This window comes from Lepisosteus platostomus, chromosome 2, assembly GCF_059453375.1.
Source record: "Lepisosteus platostomus isolate fLepPlt1 chromosome 2, fLepPlt1.hap1, whole genome shotgun sequence".
Classification (NCBI taxonomy): domain Eukaryota; kingdom Metazoa; phylum Chordata; class Actinopteri; order Semionotiformes; family Lepisosteidae; genus Lepisosteus; species Lepisosteus platostomus.
Genome location: NC_142612.1, coordinates 55,394,314 through 55,419,189, shown reverse-complemented (window position 1 = coordinate 55,419,189; position 24,876 = coordinate 55,394,314). Strand labels below are relative to the sequence as shown.

The window sequence follows — 24,876 nt, the reverse complement described above, 5'->3', positions numbered from 1 at the left end:
GCAGGGTGAATGCTAATGCATGGACAGGGCCAATGTATTTTACAGCACTGTTCTTAACTTGGTGGTCCTCCACAGATTGCAAGACAAAGAGTAACAAAGGCTGGCCAATGATTGACTGTGGTTTTAAGCATACAGTACCTTTGAAACAGGCGCTTAGGAAAGAGAAATTATTTCACAACTCGAGTCAAGCACATTGCCAGGAAACTGCTCCCCTGACAGCTCTCCAGTCCCCCACAGTCCTGATCAGAACCCACCCTATTGTTGGCTCCAAGGTTTTCCTCCAGACAGAGTAAAAAACTGTGTAGCTGTATTGAATAAGGCTCGGTGTGGAACAATAGCCACAACAGATCAGAACCTGATTAACTACTGGCTAAAGGCTCTAAAGTATGTTGAATTTTGACTTTAAAAATTTACTGCAAATGAGAATATACCTTTTATAGATAGTATTTCCACACAGGCACCCTGTTGTGGGGGCTAGGGGTGCAGAAGATGGCCTCAACTGAACACAAGGAATAAAGAGAAATGGGCATCCTAGGCTTAGAGGTGGAAGAAAATTCCTATCCCAGTTTAAATACAAAAACCTACAAAACCTATTAAAAAAATAATCTGGAAAATAAAATCACACCAAAGGAAAATGAAGTCAATCAAGCATGAAAAAATCTGATCACACCCCACATGCAAGTCATTTGTTAAAAGTGCCATTTTAAAACATTATTTTTTCTTACAAAGGAATGCTGCTAATATAGTATCAATTCGAGTAAATTGCTTCTCATCAAAATTTATCTTGTAAAACTGTAAAAAGCAAATGTAGTCTGTAAAATTATAAACAATGTTATAGTCTCTGAATATCTAGGATGTAAAATCTAATGGTTCCCCTGTCCTTTTCAGCTGTCAAGGTAATCCCAGACTCTTGCTCTTGGTGTTTAGCCAAACAAATTATGGAAACTGCCTTCACCGCTGACTTTAGCCATTCCCCAAAATTATCGTAAAGATATACAGGCATTTAATATGCTAACCTAAATTTAATACCAGACTGCTGCAGTTTCTCCAAACAGAGATGTTAAACAACACCGACAGCACAAAAGAAAAGACCATTTAAAGAAGCAGCTGTCTTCATCTGTCTTCTGGGGAAATATGAGATACGGGAAAAGCAAATATCCGTTCACGAGCAGATCCTCAGTTTAGACAACTTATTCACAGACATCGCAGTTGTCTCCCTGCAGGAGCTACCCTGTGCTTTTCAGGGCTTCCACAGTAAAGCCCCTGTTCTGCTGAAATTACATCAATCACCAGGGACATGACATGTAAAGAGTTACAAGTAGCATTTTCTGACCAGATCGAAAAAGGGCCGTTAGCGAAGGTGGGACTTACTATCATGGCAGCCTGGAATAGGAGCAAAGCACTTTAGGGTTCGAGTCAGGATTAGGGTTTTGTTACTAATATACAATTAAGCTACAGAAGAGACTGGTTATTTTTTTACATTTATGTTATTCTCTTAATACTTTATTAATTCCGTATTCCGTTTATAAAATGTTTTAAAATGTCACTAAAAGAGTGAGTAGCTTGAGCACAGCATTTGCTCAGGCCCCTTAGATGAGATGCAGGGGAGATACTGATCTTATGGTTCCTGTCTGTCTTATCACCAGTACAGTATACTGTATAAGCATAAATGAGATGCAGAATAGCAGTGAAAGATTAGCTGTTTGTTAAAGACAATCAGTCCCTGGCAAAACACAGACTCATTCTCTACAGCAAAAGGAAAAGCAAAAAGCAAAATTCTTAAACACCAAAAATGCAAATTATTTTCTAGTTTTGTTTTTTCATAATTCATCAGAGCATTGAAAATGTAGTGGCTTCATGTGTGCACACCAGCGATCATACAGTATTTCTGATCAGGGTTAAACTGTGCTGAGGGATTTATTTAGTAGTACTGCGGAAGTGCAAGATCTGCCAAAAACCTTTGCATTTCTCACAGTTTGCTTTTTGCACTTTACACTTTCTTTAGAAAGTCTGACCGTGATGAATGTAAAACAGCCTTACTTTTCATTCATGAATTTCTTTCTTTCTGGTGCAGACAGTCGGCCTACATTTTGTTGGCAACTGATTTGTGCTTGATGCCTGTGTGCACCTGTAGCATGTTATGAAACTCGCATATTACGTTGTGTCAGTGACTAATGTTGGAATTGTTTGTTGAGTTGTGTTTGCAACTTTTGTTGGATTGGTATGTTGAGTTGTGTCGGTGATTTCTGGAACATTTACACAGGGTAAAAAAAAAAAACCTAAAATAATAATAAACCAACAAAACACTAACTTTAGACAAAACTGGGTAAAGTGTGTCTTACTTTAGCTCCTTAATCTGGGACTTCTTTAACATTGATATTATGATGACAGAACTGTATAACAGAGAATAAGCTAACAAGTAAAGTGACTTTGTGAATCATACATGTTTCACAGTTGATGAAGACCTGATTTGTTTTTTACATATCTACTTCCACCAGGACTTTCTCATAATAAAAAGATGTTTACACGTCTGTGAGGCATTTCTGCAAGGCCACTAGTACCTTGTTTGTCATTACTGAAGCTCTGACCTCAGAACACTTCCGTCATCAGTTTAAACTCCTATCCAAAGATCCCAGATCCAGAGGACCCTTATAATAATAATAATAATAATAATAATAATAATAATAATAATAATAATAATAATAATAATAGCTGACACTTATATAACACTTTTCTGGACACTCCACTCAAAGCACGTTACAGGTAATGGGGACTCCCCTCCACCACCACCAATGTGCAGGTCCACCTGGATGATTCGACAGCAGCCATAGTGCGCCATTATGCTCACCACACACCAGCTATCAGTGGGGAATAGAACAGAGTGATGAAGCCAATTCATAGATTATTAGGAGGATGGGATTATTAGGAGCCCATGATTGGTAAAGGTCGATGGGAAATTTGGCCAGGATGCCAGGGCAACATTCCTACTCATTAAAAAAAAACTGGGATTTTTAAAGACCACCGAGAGTCAGGACCTCAGCTTTACATGTTATCTGAAGGACAGCACCTTTTTACAGTATAGTGTCCCCGTCACCCTCTGCTGGCCCCACTGACACCTCTTCCAGCATCAACCTTAGTTTTTCCCAGGAGGTCTCCATCCAGGTACTGACCAGGTTCACACCTGCTTAGCTTCAGTGGGTTGCCAGTTGTGAGTTGCAGGTTGATATGGCTACTGGATAGATGGCTCCTTAGTTAGAGCTAATATTTGTAGCTCTTGCTGTGAATGGACACAGTGTGTGATGGTCCAGAATGATGACCTATACCCTCTAGGTGTAGTGGGGCAGCACAGGAAATGCCCAGGGACCAACCAGCATCATTTTATTGGAAGAAGGACATGCATAAGCTTCTGAAGCAGGGGCAGAAACTGTGGATGTTCAAGGGGACTGTGTTTAAAATACAACACTCTTTATTACCGTTGAAGCGTACTTGGTAGTTTACAAATTCACTGCACTCACTGATGCACCCTTGTATATAAATCCTGACATGTATTTAAGTGTGTGCCAGTTCAGTACAAATGCATATAGAGACTTTCATAATTCTGAAATTAATGATTCTGAATACACCCCTGTGCCTCAGATGGGAACAACTCAGAGCTATTTATCAGAGGTTCAGGAAATAATGAACTGCAGTGTACTGAAGGAGGCACATACTTCATCCAGTAGTGGGAGCTACTGAATGTCATTAAACTCGTCTGACCAAGCTGGGAGCGAGCCAAGCTGAGGTTGATATTATTCACAGACTCTGCTGAACTACAGAAAAGTGCTGGGAGATCGGCTGGAAAGAAGTTAACCAACGTGATTTGATTTTCCATATTTTTCAAAGGAGGTATTCTAATAAATCCCCACATAAGGTGATTCTTATTTCTTTCTGCCACTTCATATATAAACAAGTAATGAAAACATTCTGCCGCACAGTGCAAAACCCTGCTGTGTTTTCTGAAAGTTCTGGCTACCTGATTATTTGTGTCCATTTCTGTTAGCAGGGCTGAATATTTTCCCACACATACACTTATAAGCAAAGGAGCTCAGTGTACTGAGTCAGAGACAGGAGTGATGTCACCCTCCTCTGAAATCCAGACAGGATAGAGTTCTGCAGCAGCACAGAATCTGGTCTTGGGGTGTGGAGGAGTTCTCCACTGTTTATGGAATGGTCCCATGTGTGCTCTGAGCCCAAGAGCAACCAGGTTCAAATTCCAGAAGGAGCAGGGAGAGCATACACAGGATATACAGTATAGTGTAAGATATACTGTAGTGTAGAGTGGGGAGCTGTGTCAGTTTCTGAAATGGAAAGGAACATGTAGGCGTTCATGACACTTAAAGGTTTTCTTAGTGCTTACAAATATAAATAATTTAGAAAGTACTGATATTAGTACAATTTAGGAAATGATAATCAGGATCTACACAGATTATTCACGCCTGCTCTTGGAAGGCATATACAGTATGCTGCTAAAAAAATAACTAACAACAAAATAGTTGTCTATTAAAAATACACACTGTATTTCACTTCAAAACTTGAAATGTAGGTATTACACACAGCAGTTTTGGACATAACAAACAACTGTTGGAGTATGTTGATTTTTTATATATAGTCAATCCGTAAAAACTGTAATAACCTAGATAAAAATTGAAGTCTATATACATATTGAATTGATAAATGCGTATGTTTTTTTATGGTGACTCATTGGATAAGAGACAGTGAATTCCATTTAAAAGTTCTTTATCAATGGTTATATACAGTATAGCATAAACCAAATTTTAATATAGTAACTTGTTAGGAACTAACCTCTACAGGTGACTAATTTTATGTTAATCAATAATTGGACTATTATTTTTAGATATATTTATACTTATATTACTTTTTGTGATGTGCTGAAAGTGTGATTTACAAGCCCTGAAGTAAGCCTTTTACTTCTTTCAGCATAAAAGTCTGTTTGATTTTTATATATATATGTCTTTATAATTTTTAATAGAAAATTATTTGCTATTTCACAGTGCATATTTAATTGTCTAACTAAGATCGCAAGAATTAAACCCAAACATGAAGTGCTCAATGGGCAATACGGTGTGGCGGTTAGTATTGCTGCCTTGAAACACAAGGGGCCCTGGGTTAAAATCCTGGGGTGCTCTCTGTATATACTGTAGTTCGCATGCTTTCCCTACGTTTGTGTGGGTTTCCTCTGGATGCTCCAGTTTCCTTCCACAGTACAAAGACGTGGGTTAACCTTCCTTCTGGGAAGATTACCCCTGGTGTAAGTGTGTCTGTCGCTGTGTGTGTCCTGTGATGGAGTGGTGTACCATGCCTTGTGCCCAGTGCTTGCTGGGATATACTCGCCTACAGCCCCATATTGGATAAAATGGTTAGATAACATTTTTTTTCTCTGGCTAGTACAATCTTTCCTGAGAAAACATCAGACAAACCAGCCATTCCTCTGATCCTCTATGGAGGGGTACTGGGCTGGGAGGTGGGAACTGTCGTTCTGCGTAAGCAGGACCGTGAGGAATGGGAGAGGACTCTGCTTGGCCGAGACTGAGTGGAAGAAACACCAGACAGATCTGAGAGAGATGCTTACAGTCAGGGCTGGTCTCGAACTCGAACTTGCGGCTGCTGGTCCCGTATCCGGCGGCTGTCCGGGCTCGGATCTGCAGCAGGTAGGTGGTGTCGGGTTTCAGCCCGTTGAGCGTCACATTGGTGCCTTTGGATCTCAGGATGGTGTAGCTTGTCTCTTGCTCCTGCTTCATAAAAAAAGGAGGGGGGGGGAATAAAAAAGACCAAGAAAAACACATTAAAATCCAATAGAAGGGGGATCAGATTCTAGGCCTGCTGTCTGCTGAAAGCTCACTCGGGTCCCGGCCAAATGTGGCTCATGTGGGGTCAGACGCCTCTGCAAAAAATGTGTGTATATAATCAGGTCCGCCCCAGAGTGCTGGAAACCATGCGAGCTCCCCTTGATAAATTGCCACCTTTATTTTTTATGGCTTCTCTAAAGATCTCCGTAGTACACTGATCCTTTCTACCAGCAAACTGACAGAGGATTTATAGTCCAGCTTTGCGTTCGAGCCATTGTTTCCAGATGTGCAGATGAAAAAAGGGGGAAGAAGGGAAAAACGAGCTTAAGAGAGGGAGTCATATTGGTATGAAGAAAAACAAGGAGCTATTGTCAGATGTTCATTTGTCTTATCTACCACACTCATATTGACACCCATTATAACCAAGAAACAAACAGATTTGTATCACAGATTTCCCTTACTGAACCTGAAAGGGAAATCTATTAGTAATGGCATTTTGATTAATCAGCCCAAAAGGATGTACAATTGCCCCTGACCACACGATGGAGTAAATATTTATTTTAATGTTTACCCTTCATCACAAGAAGACTCATGAAATCTGTGAAAACTAAGGAGTGTTAAGTACCAAAATGTTTATAATTCTCACAGTATGTGCTAAGTGAAAGATGCAAAATGCCCCAAATATATTTCCTTACAATCAACACATTTTATCTCACCATTCATTCATAAAATTTAGTTCAAAATCATTTTGAATATTACATTTATTATATTGAATATTTTGATAGGTCAAAGTTTTGTTCCTTAAAACAATGTATGGGACCCCTTTCAAAGCAATGCCAAATGTTCTTTATTTTAAATCCAAAAATTCTGCTGAAAATAAAACACATATGACATTAATTTTGTTAAGAAGAATGCATGGGAAAGCCACTGGTGAAGCACTTCTCCTGGTGTTAAATGTGCTTCCTCCAGGTCTGTTTACAGTCTCCTACTTAGCTGTAAGGCAAAGAACACTTGGAGCTAAAACTCTGAGAGGAATCACACAGGACAGATATAACAGGAGCCTTAACAAGACATACAGTAACAAGAACAAGCAAGTGGCAAAGTGCCTGCTTTAATAACCCAAGAAGATCAAATTATTGTTGTCTAGCTCAATGCATCAAGCTCTCATAATTTCATTTTCCAAACTATGTCTACAAGAGAAAGGTCTCTAAATTATCAAACCACTTAATGCCTGAAAGAAAAATTACGTATTTGCAACTTGTGGTACACCAATTTATGCAAAGAGGAGCAGAGCCAATTAAGTAATTAAATGCTTAAAATAAAAAACAGAAGACTACTTTGTCGGTCCTCAGTGTGGAGTTAGTCTACACTCTACAGCAGTGGTTCCCAATCCTGGTCCTGGTGACCCTCACACCTGCTGGTTTTCCCATCCCACCTTCATTAGATAACCGAAACCTTACTGTATAAGTGGGAAGTACTATATAAAAGCTTTTGAAAAGGCATGCATCTATAGACTGTTTAACATGCATGTCAAGCTTCATTTTGACAGAGTAAATATTACAAGCTGAAACAATGAATTCACTTGATCCCAGAGGAAGGAATATGTGAAAAAAAAATAAGTGGCAATTTGGACAGGCAATTGTTGATTCAAGTGTGAGAGGCAATGAATGAAAATCAAAACCCTGTTTCTTCACATAATTATTTTATTACTGTGGACAACTTGTGCACGCACAGCCATTATTAAAAATGCAGAAAAATGTTTGGGAAATTAATCCATTCATTAAAAGGCGAATAGTTTGGCAAGGGTTTTGCAAAAAAAATAAAGTTGGTAGCAGGAAGAAATAGAATCTCAAAAGCTGAACTGTACTTTTTCGCTGACAAATGCCATCATAAATTATTGCATTGCCTACTATGGCACTTTTCACTCCGAGAGTAAAATAAATAAGTAACACTACTCATTGAATGTGATTAATAACATTCACATTCACACCAGTGCTTTTACTAAGATGGATATTTGGTTCTGGAATGAAAGTCCTGCTCCAGGAACGCAGTGTGCATCATGTCAGAATTACCTACTGCAGCAGCACTTCAGGGTCCGTCTCCTCTCTTGTTCATTCTTTACAATTTACAAGCATGAACCACTGAGATGAGACGGAGCACAGATTTTAATCTAGGATCAGACTCTGCTACTCCCTGTTTTTTTTTCTCTCGATACACTTCTTTGTCTGTGCTGGGATCGGTAGTCTGCGAGTGGTGCTGTGGTCAGTCTAGAATCTTTCTCAATAAGACAAAGGGTCCTCTTCTTCTCTGCATGAGGCGGGAGGGACCCTGCTGTCTTCTGTTGCCAGTCATAATAATTCAGTACCTTTAAGTAATAACATGGCATCATTTGTACTCATCATTTTGACTCCTGGAGTGTTTTCAGCTTTAGTCAGCCCCTAAGCAGACCCATCACGGCATGCAGAGTAATTAATAAGAATCGGTGGTGTGACTCAGTTTCACCATGAAGCAAAGACACATTACTGCACTCGTGCCACCAGGATATGCAAATCTTAAGTGATCTTCTGTCACATTGAATACATTCTGCCTGCAATATACTGGAAGCAACAGCAGCAGTTTCTCTGGGCCATGGACATTGGCCAGAGCTTAAAAGGGTTCTCGCTGATCTATGGCATTTCTACACAGTGGCATTTGGAGCTTGACTGATCGTTCTGAAGAAAAACTCTCCCTTGACAGGGGTTAAACATTTTTGGCCGGTCATTTGCAAAGACACAGGGATCAAAAGACTGCACCAAAATTAATTTGGGCCAACAGATTACAGCAAGTCAGGACTGTGTGATCTCATTGAAATGATGGTGTAGTGTTTCGTGTGTGTGTGAGTACCAATGTTATTTTCCCTTCTTATGTCCAATATTGGCATGGCTCAATCTATTTCCCAAGTGATCCATTCTCTCTTAATATAAAGTTGAATCCACTAGGCAATCTATGGAAAGATGTAGCCAAGGCAATATGACTTTATGTCCTTCCTTTACAAGCTCATAAAAACTGACAAACAGATTTAGCAATACACAAAAGAGCTATCTCCCTAACAGTGATTAAAAATTCCTTGTAGGCTAATTTCAGTATCAAATGTCAGTGGGGAGTTCATCTCAGAGCTCGCATTAGTGTCGTAATTTGCTCTTAAACAATTTTCAAATTGAGTTCTCATAGACACATTTATGGTTTTAGTACTAAACCCTCAATCCATTTAAACAGCCCTTTTGCCCTTGTCTGGAGAATATCCCAAGACATACTGGTAAATGATCATGGTGTAATCTGAGCTTCCTTTAACCTCTGGAGTCCAAAGTGACCATCTATCAAGAACAAAAACACTTTGTTTTGTGGTTTGTGGCAAACCTTGCTTGTATTTATTCTTCTGATGGAACAGTATGACAGAACGGTCAGACATTCACAAAAATAGCAGGGTAATGACATTCACCTTCAACAGATTGGTCATGTGGTCAATTAATTACTGTGTGTGGTGGTGCCCTTTTTAAAAGGCACAAATAATAGAACTTGGAAAACCCATTATCCAGTTCAGATCAATGGCATGGAAGTGTTACTTTCATCATAGATCATAATGTAGTTAGCAGCAAGGAGTCCGAAACTAATTTTGTGTTTGTGTGTGGGCGTTCCTTTGGAGTCCATGTGGTTCAGCAATGTGCTCCACTGCAGCATGGTATCTCTTCACTGAGAGAATTCTGGCCGTTTGCCATGAGAGCTTCCAAGAAAGCTTTCTTTCACCCCCTTCAGATCCCCTGCCAGTTTCCAGGAGGAGAGCCCTAAAATGTCCGTCACCTGCTGCGTGCCCTCCCAGCTCACTCTACCACATCCCTACCTCAGGGAGACATTAACAACCGCATGTTCGGGAACACAAAATCACATGCATTGACAGCATGAAAGAACAAAGCTCCAGCATTTCCAGGGCTCTGATAGCTACAGCTGTGCAGGAAAGTGTGCTGAACGGTAGCTCTCAAACTCCAGGGGAGCTGGGAGAAACAAAAGCACATTGATAACTGGAAAGCACAGCAAACTCCATTCCAATCAACTACCATCTGTAGTGTATTTGCCATGTAAGGATCCGAACTTGAACAGAGGGCGGATTAACACAGAATCATTATTAGGCAGGTTCTGGAGTTCAACAAAGTGAAGGGAAAAATAAGTCTTGATATTATCCAGAGAGCATTTTAGAAAAACAAACATGTGTACTGCAGGCCTGTAACCCATATGAAAATCGTACAGCATCAAATCAGTCATTCTCTGATAGATTAGAATTTCTGCTCATTATGTGCAATTTGAACAAGACATCTACACTGTGGTGCAAAGGTCTTAGACAGAAGGTGGCTGACACACAGTATATAGGTAGCAATAGAAGGTGAGAGAAAATCAGTGCTTGAATCACACTGTGAGTGCTATCACACAGTGTCCAACTGAGAAGGAGACTAACACTGTCAGGTTTCTAGGAAATGAAAAGGTATCATGTGTCCTACTGTACATGTTTTTTTGCATTATTATCTTTTTTCTCGTATTCTCATCCAGGGACAGAACTCCAGCCATAAGTATTAAGTTGTAATAAATCAATGTCATATTGTTAAAAATTGAGGGTTGTACCAGTAGGAATTCAATGGCATCACACTGTGGATTTAATGATCAATCCATCTCCAAACTCTGCAGTAACCATCAAATACGTTTACTTCAGCATAACGAATATCACAGAGAGGGCTCACTTTGGGTGGCTGAATTTTAGTTTTGTAGCATGTAAGATAAAGATGATATCTTACATTTTGTTAAAAGCACAGGGGAAAGAAAACAGCCTTATTTTGTACTGTTTGTGAAAACATACAAAGTAAAGGATCCCAGAACCAGTCTGAAAATGCAGGAGAAGATACCAACGCATCCCCACCTTCTCGTAGTACTTGACCTCATAGTCTAGAATGATGCCATTGGGTCGCTCAGGCTCCAGCCAGGACAGAGAGATGCTGTTTCGGGATGTCCTGTCCTTCCTGATGACAGTGACCGGAGAGGGAGCTGCAGTGACAGAGAAAGGGAGTGAAAGAGACGGACTAAGAAATATTCTTCTTTATCCATCTACATCCCATGCTGCTTTCCCAAGATGAGGGGCTCACGGACACACCAGAGCACCACTGCCAGCCTGCAGCTGCAGGAGAGAGAGTGCGTGGGGGTGCAGGTCTGGCTCTTCCCTGGCCCTTCAAGACAAATTAGCACAAACCTGCTATTACTCAGATGTCTCTGCTTGAGGAGATCAGATGGTTTCAATCTGCTACTATAATTCAAATCAGGACATGATACTTCCCCCCCCCCCCTCCACTCCCCTTCTTCTCCTTCTACCTTTTTTTACACTTTTACAGCTGTTAAACTGTAAAAGACATCTGACGAGCCTATAGCTTAGATTTATTAGACCACAGGAAAAATATGTTGTTCTTTGAAATGTTTTAGTTTCACTTGATGTTGATTTTATTGCTGAGGAGTACTGTTTCCTTTTCTCTGTTTTATTAAATGAATGCAGATGGATATATTCTGTTTACTTGTTTCGACCCTTGCCCTTGTTTGACGATGGAGTTGTATTTTAGCATTCGGTTTTTATGGCCACATTGTGTCCCTTTATGAATTCTCTGTTAGTGTAAGGCATCTGATGTATACCTTTGTGAGATGGTGGACATACAGTAATTATATGCACCCTCTATCTTTCTTTCTATCTTTTTATCCATAACCCCTACTGATATAAAAGACAAAATATGAGAATTAAGAGAGGCAAACATTTTAATAATCCTTCTATTTTAATATAGTCAACCAGAAAGACTGTGGTTCTGATGTCTAAGCTAAACTGGATCCTTTAATCCAACAATCCAGTCCTAAAGCCAGAAATGTCTAAACATCCTGTTTTGAAGCAACTGAATTATTGTTCCTGCAATGGACTTTAAAAATAGTCTTTGACTCTTTCCTTTAACTCTTCAGCCTGTGTCCTGTCTGCTAGCAGGAGTAATCGCAAGAACACTTGCAGGACAGGTAGGCTTTTTGTTATATACTGTTGGCTTCATTTGATGAGACTGCGATGAAGACGCATCTTGTTGGGCCTCCTGAAATAAATATGTGCAGATCATCTTTGTAAAACATCAGTGAGTTAATAAAGAAGTGATTTGTACAGCAGTGATTTGTACAGTAATGTCAACCACATGGCTCTGAGGTTCACTTGCTGCCTGACTGGGAGGCGCGCACACTGGCTCCATCTCTTCTGCTATCTGTCTCTGGGACTGCTCTCGCCCTATAGGTGAAGAATTCAACCGAGGGAAAGTGGTGTTTCAACGTGCAAACCGGAAAAACAATGTTCATTGCTTATGACATGTTTGCTGTACTGTCTCAAACAAATACATGCATAGTTTACCGATGCAGTCCAGACAGAAAAGTACCCAAGCGATTTTATTAAACAAGACATGGCATAGTGTAGTCTCGTGTTTAAACCAAATCTTTCAGAAGACTTTAATTTTCAGCTTGATAGCATGCTATTATCTAAAAGGTGAATCTTGAAAGGACTATTCCTCTCTTACCATTAGGTGTTCTCCTTTTGTGTGCTTGGTTTTCCAGGAAGTTCACACTAATTACATTGTCTGACAACACTTCCTAAGATTAGAGAAATAAGCCAGCTTCTATCATATTACTTTATTATTATTAAAATATTTTATTACATATACATATGTATAATACATGGAGATTAAAGATTTAAAATGAATAAGATACAAAGTGATACCTAAGGCTGAAATCTGTTTGAAAACAGCCTCCTCACTGGCCTCTCAAGAGCCCAGAACTGTCTGCAGCAGGTCTTGAGCTGAAATCTCTGCACTAGTGAGGGCTAAAGGGTGGAGGGAAGGATCTGACATCTTTTCAAGTTCCTCATAAAAGTGAGCTGATGCAGAGTCCAGCTGCACTCATGGAAAGGGGATTACAGCTTCACACGTCCATCTCCTCATTCCATTTGCATTTTATAGGACCATAAATGTAGTCTGATTATTTGTCCAAGTGCAAGGGAGTTTCATAATTGCAGAAAAGGTCGCAGCCTCTCTCGTTTCATATGCACTGGTGGGGCCTTTTGCGGCTGTAATAAAATACCCATTTAGGTCCCATATTTATTTATGGAAGAGAAAGGCCGTTTTTGAGAGAATAATTTACAAAACTTGTAATGTATCTCAGCTAGCTAGACGAAATGTAATCAAAAAGGAAGGCAGAAAAGAAATGCCGCCTTGTGCTTTTGAGGTTGGGGCTTGTTGAAAAACAGCCTTCAAGGAAAGAGCACAGCCCACATTGATTTTTAAAGAATCTTATTTTCATTCTGCAGAATAGCTGTTCAAATGTGCGTGTTTGCTAACTGGGTTAGAGAGACCGTCACTCTTCTACTGTAGGTCATTTTAAATTTTCTTCTCAATCATTTTAAAATTCAAGTGCATTCAGAGCTGTGTTTCCCTGGGCAGAGATGCTGAGTTGGCGCACAGGCCAGAAGTTAAATGATGGTTCAGACAGTAGGAGTCATTTTCAGAAAATCCAATCATTTACATTTCCTCAATATCCTAAAAGATCATATTACGCTAAATTAAGCTCCCTCCAGGCTAATATTGCCTCCAGACCTGTTTGTCATTAAATTGAATTATTAATTTTGGAGAAATATCTCAAACTGCTGGCATTTTCCGTAGGAAGCTACTATAATATTTTCTGCTTCTGTGGATATTCTTTAATTTCTTAAATATCTGTGCACAAACACAGATTTGTTTTTGGGATGTGAATGTTTGCACTAGAAGACACAGAATCATCATTTTGATTTCATTTAGTATGAACTGCACATTCACCACAAATCTCACATGAGCCTTTATTTTTAAGGTGAACATTCTGCTTTTCAGCTGAGTCCCAGGGCTTGGGACTGCCTGGTGTCACAAAACAATAAAGGGTTAATAAAATGCTTCTCCATTTCAAGCTCTGATAGCCTCATCCTGAGGCCAGTGAGATTTATGTTAGAAGCTCACTGTAATAAGCCTTCAGACTTTATTAAATAAATTCAGCATTAAGTCATTCCCCTTGAGCAGAAGGGGGGTCAAAGCTAACCAAACTGCACATTTCTGGCAGTGTCTTGCAACCTCCTCTTTTCTGTTGTCTCCTCTCAATTTGTCTCAGCTGCTTGGGGGTTTTGAAAACATCCACCCACTTAGCAACTCACTCTAAACCACTTTGCCCACTTCAGCTTTAAAAAGAGTCCTTTGTTTATTTTCTAAGCCAAGTGTTCCTGTGTGGACATTTCTGATGTCTGATTCTGCACTGCACTTCTCTGTGCTTTGCACTGAGCACAACTCTCTGCTCTGCTCTGCTCTTGTCCTCCATGCTTACTGAAGGTCCACAAATGGATGTAAGGATGACTAACAAAAGCAAAATCAACCTTAGATCAATGAACTATTTAACATCGAGGCATGTATTTCTTTCAATGAATCACTTCAATCTATTTGCTGCATTAAAAACACATGCTTTATAGATATGATCTAAATGTTTTTTTCTTAATGTTCTTAAAAAACAGAGACAACAGACTCTGCTTAACCAAAAAAAAATGTGTTCAATCGCAGGCGCAGGTTGGGCCAGGTTGTCTTACTCTCTGTAGGATGATGCAGCTTAATGACAAAACTCTGTAATCCTTCTGTAGATGCAGCCTGGAGGACTTGGGTGTTGTGTTGTCCCAACATCCCTGTCTCTCCTCTGTTTGCTCTGTTTGTGTCTCCAAAGCAAGCAAATCATTAGAAAAGGCAGCTGCTGTATCCTCGCTTTCAAATCTTTTCTCCCCTTAACTCTCAGCCTGAGATACAGAAATAGATTCAGAAACGAGTGAAGGTCATTAAATCCTTCTTTACGGCAGAATCATTTGAAAGTCAAAAGCTCTGTCATTTTAAAGTGAGCATATCTAGAAATCCGGACTGTAATAAGTCACAGCTGTAATAACATGCAACAGAGCTTATGCACCCTATTTCATGCTATTAGGTGACTTGGGAAAGCATGTCTATCTGACTGTGTGCACCTTACACTGGAAATTGCAATCCTGTGCTATGGAGGCAAGAGGTGTGAGGAATGAGTGAGAGAACATGTTCTGTGTTAGGAGAAATACAATGGAAACACTGTGTGATCACAGCTTGGTTTCAATATGGAAAAGGCGGCAGATATCTGGACAAAAAATGTAATGGCTCCTGAAAATGGTGAAAATGTGCACTCTGTGTGTCTGTGCTAACAAATTGCAAAGCAGTGCAGTGGAACATTTCAAATTTATGTGTCCCTGTGGTAGGGTCAACATTTCACTTATTCTAAAAAGAGATGAAGGTCATGCATTTTTTTATCCACTAGGTATGCTTTGAAAACTTTGACACAGTCATTCTGGTTTCACATTCACATCTATTACGTAAGAATTACTGATTATTTTATTTATTTTCCTAACAAGCGACTGAATACATTTTTGTCCAGATACATCCAGATAAATAAAGAGCATTGAAAAAGCAGAACAAAAAATCCTGCATATATCAACATTATTACTATATTACAGCAGCACATTAAAAAAAATGATCCTCTCTACTTTTCCTATCATTTGACCACTGTCGATCTGTTCCAGGGCTATTGCTACTCCAGTGGTGTCCTTTCAGGCCCCTGATTGGAATTCAAAAAGTCAACCCAATGACCTTTTCCCAAACCAACAGTGAAACTTAAATTAGAGGACACATGTGAAAACTACAAGGAAGAACATTTATAACGGTGAAGAAGGAGACATAATATGACACAGAAGTTGAAGGGACTCTAGAACAAGATATTAGCTATGTTGTTTCAAGGATCCTTGGATCAATTAGCTACTAGCAACCAAATGAGGCAGACAGACCACGCGGCCTGCCATGGCAATACTTTTTCTTATATCCTAAAATGCCTCAGCTCCCATCACCCATTGTCATAATGAGACACCAAAGTCTGATTAAACTTGAGCTACTCAAGAACAGAAGGACATCCAGAATTTAAGGAAACTAAACACTGAGCAGTAGACGATGGAGAGCAATCTGAGTACTAAGCCTGGCACCGATTTACTGTAGTGGAATCTGGGCAGCTGCTCATTGTTCAGGGAAACTATTTAAGCAGTGCTGATGTATTTTGGCATTTCTGGTGTGAGGCCAGGCAGAAAAGGTAATAACCCAGCATGGGAGAATGGAAAAAGCTGTGGTGTAAGGAAATGCACACAATTCAATGATTGAAGTGAAAGTTTCAATTTAAAAACTTGGGCTGCTGATAAACATGGAGACTTAAATCATATTCCCATGCTTTTGTTTGTAAGTAGGGAAGCCAGCCACTCAGCACACTGCGATATACAAGTGAGAACGGAATAAATTAGCTCCATGAAGATTTATATGTTCTTTTTTCAAGATGCTGTTGAACCTGTTTACTACAGTTCCATGAGTAAAATCAGACTTGGGCTCTGATCAACAAGGCAGGATCAATATTTTTGAAAGAAAAAAAGGACAATAAAAACACTTTGTCAAGTAAATATATATCTCAGTGATGGAACAGTAAGACTTCACCTGAAATCATTTATTAAGGGCAATAATTCACCTTGAAGTTTTCTCTCTGCAGCATTATGATAGCTCAGAGTATTGTTTATAGAATAGCAAGATGAATATTTGATACTGTACATCTTGCCACATTGTAATACTGTCCAAGGGTAACCACCCACTTATTATGGTGTAAATTACTGGGTCTTTTTGTTGTACTACTACTACTACTACTACTACTACTACTGTATCTCAATTTCTCCTTTATAGTCAGTTCAAAGGATCAATTTATGTATTGCCATATATAAAACTACTTTCAGAGTATGAGTTCATTTTCGGTTTGTGCCACAATGCATTCTGGGATGGAAAAAAACAGGAAGAGAAGCTGCCCTCACCGGCTTGGTTGGTTGTGATGGTGACAGTGGCAAACTGGCGGTGGGCAGTGCCCAGGGAAGAGACGCCATTCAGGGCCTCGATCTCGAAGCTGTAGTTAGTGTGAGCCAGCAGGTCCACGACAGTCACTGTTGTGTTCTTCAGCCCCGTCTGACGGGGCAGGAATCTTACTGCCCCACGGCACGGCTCGCACTGCCTGGCGCTCGACCCACACTTCTTGCACACCACGCTGAAGGACACGTCCTTCCGGCCTCCCGTGTCGGCCGGCCAGCTCCAGTCGAGGATGACTGAGGTCTCGTTGATGACAGAGATTACATTCCTGGGTGCAGAGGGAGGTCCTGGGGGAAAATGACAAGGAATTGTCAGGCACGGACACTGAACCCCAGAAACATGCAATCCAATCGGAGAAGACAAGGTGGCACCAGGTTGAAAAATTAAAAGTTGTTTCAATATCCATGTCTGGCTTTGGAGTTGGACCACCGCTACTTTGATATTTTGCTTATGCACTCGTACAGTATGTGTGTATACAGTATATACAGTACATTCACACTCCTGATCATTTTCAATGAATCTCTGATCATCATGTGTTAGGAAATCAACTTCAACACCCCCATTTCTGAAGACGGGGATCCATGATTAAGGATTATGTAAGGATTGGCTTACTTCCAGGCAGTGAGCAATGATACAGTATGTAATAATGTAGCAAATACCCCACACTTCTAATGAGTATTCTGATACTGGATTTTAAAATGTCAAGACTCAGTTACCTCTGTTACAGTGAATAACCCATCAGGAGTATTCACCGCTCTGGGAGGATTCGCACGTGAAAGAAAATGTGGAGGTACAATCCCAAATTTAAACTGGGTGTTGGGACTGAGGGGGGAGAAAAGGACTGAAGAAGAACCTCAAAACTGCATGCATAAAGTGGGTTTGTGTGGTGGTGATAGTGAAGATGTTATTTCATGGTACTGTATATCAGTAGTGAACAGAGTTTACAAACTGTAGCTACAATAAGTAACTGTACACCTGTGTAACACAGTTACTTGATTTCACAGACTCTGGCTGTCATTTCTTTTTAGAAGAGATGAAAGCACCTTTCTATCACATTAGGAATGAACAAAAATGGCACCATATGATATTTCTGTGCTCTGAGCTATTCGTCTTAGTGTTTCCATAAGTGATGTGGTTACAGCACTTAACAGATGTACTGCAGTCATACAATTAGGCCCTCTTGATTAGAATGTCAGTTTGTGGTCTAAATCTGGGGTTGGATAGCATTAGTCACCTCCTTGTATACTAGCACAAATGTAGGGAATCAAGTCTCTTCAGTCGCTACCAAATAATGTTTGACATATCCCTGAAATGTTTTGTTTCTAAACATTTTGTTGATTATTTGCACATTTTCGCATCATCATGCTTGGGGTAAAATTACACCTGCTACTACCAATTAGTTGCACTGCTCTCTGAACTAAAATTTAGGAGATTGCATAATCTGAAAGAAAATTTTCTTTTTGTCAGATCTGAAATTAATCATTTACACCTCCCAGGAGTCCCATTAAGGCTGGTCTCAGAAAAGGCGTCCACTCTCTCTTATCCTCAGCCAGGGCTAAGCACCACATTGCTGTCGATGAGAGACAAAGGCAGGCTGACAAACACTTCAGTGGGAATTAGCTTTATAAACCATGTAATCCACTGCTTAACCGAGAAAATGTTTTAGTATCCAATATTTCATTACTCTATTATGCACCCACAGTGCTCCGTGTTTTTCTAAGACAACAGAATAGTAAATCAAACTCTGGGCTGCACTGTTCAGCTTGGATCATGTCCTGAATGTTTAAGTGGGATCCTTGACTTGTTGGTTTGTCTGACTTCTATCCCTGCCCATGATAGCTCTGGAAGGAATCACTCAGGGAGTGAAAAGCGTCACATCAGTGTCCAGGTGAACACACTGTCCTCAATTCACCACAGGACTGAGACAAAGTCCTTTCTGTCAGCAAGACAATCTTCGCTAATTGGTAGATCTGCTATATCTGTTACGCTTAAACTTCAGGCTAAGCAGGGAGTCTTTTCTATTTCTGCAGTACAATGTTGGGGAGGGGATGGTAACCCACAAATCATTTTGTTTAATTATTTGTTTGACAAGGGTAGTTCTCTATGAATTTATTACTGAGACATCTCAAGCATACCCACACAAGAACATACGAGGTTGCAAGTAAAAAGAGGCTTTTCAGGTCATCTTATGTATTTGGTGGCTTGTAAGTACATGCCTTTTTACTTTTGAAATTTTAATTTTAATTTTTAATTTTATGCTGTGGGTAATAATTACAACAACACTATTCATTAATTTCAATTGAAACTTTTTTTCTCTGACCAAAACAGGTCAGCGAAACTGCTACCATATGACACAGGATGAAACACAGAAAGAGGTAGAGACAGCAATTTTGCCAAACACATTTCACCCTGATAAATATTCGCTGCAGAATATGACTTCAAAGCTTGACTGAATCCTGTTGAACACAGCTCTACAAAGGAATGCAACTCTGAGGCTTTGCACTCTGAAAAGACCTCTTCTGCAGTCATGCTCTAAAGTGCTACTTACATCAAATGCCAAATGTAGGTGTTTAAAGAAATGGGAATACAGAAATTCTGAAAAATGAGCTCAGAGGCTTCAATTCAAATTCAAGTTTAATTAGAATTCATACTAATTAAAATGCTACTACTGTACAATGCAGAGCTAATTGGGAGTAAAAATATTACTACTGTACTTGAGATTAGACAATAATTACCGGACTTAATCGCTATGATCGTGTGACTTCCTGTTTTATAAACCACTCTGTAAAATTAAGAGTCTTTTTTCTTGGCTTATTATTGTAAATCTCAACCTTGGATATTTTATACACCATCAGGAATTACAATATACTGTATGTACTGTATGTTATGAGTATCACTGATTTACCTAAATCCTCCAGTGGTGTTTTACACTTAGCTCAGTGAGAAGACACCAGTTTTTCATTTACCAATCTTTTTCACATTGATCAGAATATTTGCTATTCTATTTTTAAGTGGAATGAAAGAAGTGAAACAATACAACATGTCTAAAATTTTAGCTCAGAGATGTATTTCAAAATGGTTTTTTTTAAACAGATCTTCAATATTTTGTAGGAGTAAACTAACCTTGTCAGATGTTTATTTTGGACTGAAATAAAGAATGTTTTGGGGACAAAACACATATTGTAGACAAGGGCTCAATTATTACATTTTCTAAACTGATCTGATTTCCTACATGTACTTTGCACCAGGCATGGTCTCCGTGTTTCATTTTCGTATTCATTACTGGACAGACTCAATTAATATGAAGAGCTTCTTTCTACTTGAGATGGAGTGCCTGATTCATTGAAAGATGTGTTCAGTGGTCAGTTCAAGTCAATGTGGCATCTTCTTATCACAGTGTTTATAGAACATTCCGTATTCCTGCGTTTATTTTCATACCTCTACACAAGTGGCTCATGTCTCTATGCTGTACCATGCATTCACTCAATGCGCATTGTAATACTTTTTCCAATTTATAAATTTTCACAGATAAAATTTTTATATGCCTTTATATCCATGACACAGTCTATATTATTGGTCTTGTAGAATATGTATTAATATGAGCACTTGTAATCAAATTTAAGTTCTTTAGACTCAGCTAACTTTAACATGGATGCTTATGTGTTAATTGGTCTTAGCCATTTAAATGTAAAGCTTCATTTGCGATTATTAGGTGCCATTTTCTTTTCCTCATTAGTGGCCATTAACACATATATGGAACATTTAATGATAGTCTTAAAAAAGTGCAAGTATAGTCTAGTAGCACTGAAAACAAAGACAGTGTTCAAAGATAGAAGTTGAAGAAAGTTAAAGGATAACAAATTCTGAATTAGATAGAAGATGTTAGATAGTAGATAATAGGTCTGTTGGTAAAAAGAGGTCAAATGCTGACCTGTTTGGTATTTTAGGAGAGAGGTGGGGAGGTATACAATGCCTCAGAGACTTGACATTTGTGGTCATTTTTTTAAACTAAGTAATAATAGAAGTCACAGTACGTTTGTAAACGTTAGCAGACTTGGTACATCTTGATTCATGGCCTAAAGCAAGAAAGCAAGTGGAGTGTGCTTAGAAAGGTCACACTTTGCAATCTGTATTCATAAGAGGGCAATGGAGGCCCTCCTTAATTAGAGGCATTGAATTAAAGCCAGGCAAACTTAAGACAGGACCTGACAAAATAGCAAATGTAACAGTGTGCTTGGAAAAGGAAGCTTTCCTATTCAAAGAAAGAATAGAACAAAAAGTAATACAAAAAAGTCCATCCAATAGCCAATTTGCCTGTATGCTTCTACAATAATCTGATATCACACTTAACATTTGGTATTGTCTTTATAGTGATTGTACCGTACTGACAAAACTGTTGGAATTCTTTGACAATTAAATATGAAAGGTTTGTAAAACAGCTCATAATGGAAGAGCCCCAGTTTCTGCCAATCTCCAGCTCTAAGATATTAATACAGGCTTCTAAATGAATATTTTCTGATTTTCATCCCACAAACACCTGTCCAAAATCTTTAATTTAACCAGACTTTAAGTTCCTGTCTTTCTCCTCGGCCATCCATCTGGTTAAGTGGACATCTCTCAAATCAAAAGGGTTAGAACTATAAAATCAATAAGGACTCTTTCTGTGATTGCATTATTTGGGTTTGCCTGTATCCAGAGAACTTTTTGTCTCATTCATAATTACATATGTACTGATTTAAGGTCTTAAATCTTCACTGAAACCCATGCTGAAGAGAAGGAATTTCTCTTAGGATGTTCTACAGTATATCACCTCTGTTTCCAACATATGAGAAATGATTAAGAAAAATCACAAGAGATTCAACCTTATGATCTGCTGTATTAGAATGAGTATGATATAGTCAATGTTAACAATTAGGAGAACTGAACACAATAAATAAAACACAATGCAACCTACTTTCTGATGAGAAAAAAGATAGAAAGGTATACTGTATTGTGCACCTTTGGAATTACATCTTACATGGATGGCAAGGAAATCACTTTTTGATTTAGCACTCTTCACTGCTGCTGTATGATTCATTTTTGAATGAGCAAATAAAACGCTTTAACACTTTAAACATGTGACTGCACCAAACCATCAGCTTTTATTTCACTCAGTCTTGCAAAAGATACAACCACAGCCCTCATCTATTAATCAGGTCCGTGAATGCAACATACGTTTTCAGCAGATTGAAATAATATGAATCAACGTTGATATCAGCACCAAGATTTATGTATATAGTATTTTGAAATGTTTGGCAGTTTTTCTTTGCATCTGTATGCCATCTGTGTTTCTCCTCTCACAGAGAGACTATGGCCTCAAACAAAGTCTATCAATGGCATAAGAATCAAGAATACTGAATGAGTAGAAAAAAACTGCAAACTTTTTGCAAAGCAGGAGATTTGTGTGACTTATACAAATTCAGAAGCACTGCTATTATAAACCCTTGGGGGAAATAGTATAATATGTTTAAGAAAGCCAAAAAATAATCAAAGCAGCACTTTGATATGAGAGTTTAGATACATTTGCACATCTGAAAGTGAACTTTGGAGATCTGCAATTAAAGAAAAGCTGAATGCCTTTCCACTATATTTTACTGTATTATAGTATACCATCTTAGGTTTCAACATATGGAGTCAACTTGAAGGTACATTGTTGCTTGTACTTGTGCTTATTTCATTGCTTCTCACCATCACAGCTAAAGGTACAAGCATGAGACTTAGGGAAAAAAAACGTGTCCTTGTTCTTTATGCATAGAATGCATTAATAAAGACTGTATGTCCTTTAGTTCTGATGTAGTGTGTGTCTAGTACACACACTTCCTGCCTGTGCTGGTTTTCAGTGAAAGTGCATTGGAGAAGGTGGTACAGAAACATGTACAGTAGTATGGACTTAACTGGTTTTATTTAATCAATATCAAATGTTTTAACCTGCTTTCCTAGAATTGTAAATTCATGAGGGAAAAATGTTTTTTGACTTGTTTGTTCTGCAGTCTCAGGACGTATGGTTAATGGACAGGCTTCAAAACAGATGAGCAATGAATTCCAAGCAGTGCTTCCCAGTTTGTAGAGAATGGAAAACATGATATTTCATTCCTAAGTGTACTGTACATCTGTGCACGATCTGAGATGGGTGCTTCCAGGTGGGCGCGGTATTTCAGTGAACGTACTTGTGCAGGCCATGGAGGCAGGGTCCTTGTCAGACCGGTAGTAGTTCTTCTCACAACTGCAGTAGACCGCCCCCTCCTGGTGGCTGTAGCTGTGCGGAGGACACTTGGAACACTTCAGGTTATCCAATGAGGACTTGTAGAACCCAGGTCTGCAAGCTGCAAGATAGCAAGAGCCTGGATTTTAGTGGTGGAATTGACTTGTGGTTTCATGCAATGTTTGTTAATTGGTGCATTGCTACTCTGGAAGTTTGGAATGAATGATGCACATTTTCACATATGGTCTTGGGGAAAAAAAGGATTCCCCCATTGTTAAACTGGCTGTTACTCCCATTTTTCTCTTTACCAGAAAGACATGAATTGATTAATTAGTTTACAATAACAAGCATAAACAGTGTGTTCATATACTATACAAGTAATTAAACCTAAGGCTTCTTTTCAATATTTTAGCTGCAGATTTGTTTGAACAACATTCAAGGAAAGATACAGTACATGAACTACAAAATGCATGCCCAAATTGTATGCATTGGCAGGCCACGTACAGTACTTCTGCCCATTCAAAGCTGCTTGCTTGCGTGTTTGCTCTGTGCAGGGGTCTCAGCCTCTCTGGGGGGGGGCTGTCTGCTTTTCAGCATGAGCTCCAGCCTGGGACTGAGCTGATCTCTTGGCCTTTCACTGTACCGAGGGGACTGAGGAAGCAGTATTCCAAAGCCCTTGAGATATATAGCCGAGGCTGCCAAAGAACATTACATTAAAATAGATGCAATATGTAAACAGCAGCAAAGACTTTCACATCAAGCAGTTATAAAGCTCCTTTATATTTTTATTTGGCTGGCTCGTACTTAGAAGGACTTACTTTCGTCCCCATTTTTACAGTTGGTCAAGCTAGGTAAAATACCTTGTTAAAAGGCAAAGCCGCAGTAGCTGGGTCTTACCCAGGGACTCGCACCCACAACCTTCTAGCTACATGGGCAGACTTCCTATCCACTGCTCCTCATGAGTGTCCATTGTTTACTTGTAAAGTATAACTGCATTGGGCACCTCTGTCCTCCTGTGCTTTGTAAGGAGTGAGAGAAATGCCCTAGAGTCTGTGTTGATTCTGGTGGCATGTTGTCTTTATGTACAAAACAAATCATGACAATAGCAGTTTTTCCTAGGAGGATGGAAGACCAAAAGCTGATTAAAGAGCAATGCGTGTGGTGGTATCAAGTGAATATCACAATGCTGTGTGATATAATAGGAAATCAGGTTTAAATTAACCCGAATCTCGGGAGGCTCATGCTGCAACTGTAAGAAATGAAGCTGACAAATACCAGCTGCTATTATTACTGTATGATTCAGGAAATCAAATTCAGCCCCACATTTCCTTGGTAAAATGACTAACACCAAGCCCAAATGAAATAATCACATATGGAGCAGAACCTCAGTGATGATATCAAATGAGTCTCTCACTCTCATACAAGAAAATATTAGTTTTTTTTTATTTTTTCACTACAAATAAAGTAAACTTCTTAGGCTCTGGCCACCCTTTGACCCTGTATTGGATAAAGTGGGTAGAAAATGGATGGATGGATAAACTAAACTTCTCAACAGGTATATTCTGTTCCTCTTTGGCATTTGATACAACATATTGGTACAATGTAAAAAGCATAATGTACAACCAAGGACCAAAGACATCTAGGAAGTGGATGTTTTCTATTATTACTTTAATTATTATTTTTAGGATTGTTATTGTTTTTATTTTGTGGAAAGAGGAACAGTGAACTGAGACTGAAACCT

The 24,876-nt window shown here is 39.2% G+C and overlaps 1 protein-coding gene across 5 annotated transcripts in view; it reads right to left on the bottom strand.

The window, feature by feature from the left end:
• epha3 (eph receptor A3) overlaps positions 1-24,876 on the bottom strand; it is a 125,936-nt gene that overhangs the window by 35,177 nt on the left and 65,883 nt on the right. For 3 of the 5 annotated variants that reach the window (XM_088608786.1, XM_088608752.1, XM_088608771.1), the window contains exons 4-7: positions 23,101-23,256; positions 16,846-17,181; positions 10,789-10,913; positions 5,630-5,792 (exon numbers count right to left, since the gene is read on the bottom strand). In XM_088608786.1, the coding sequence (XP_088464912.1) occupies positions 5,630-5,792; positions 10,789-10,913; positions 16,846-17,181; positions 23,101-23,256 (780 nt within the window). The remainder of the gene's footprint in view (positions 1-5,629; positions 5,793-10,788; positions 10,914-16,845; positions 17,182-23,100; positions 23,257-24,876) is intronic. The other 2 variants (XM_088608760.1, XM_088608777.1) reach the window with 1 other exon arrangement.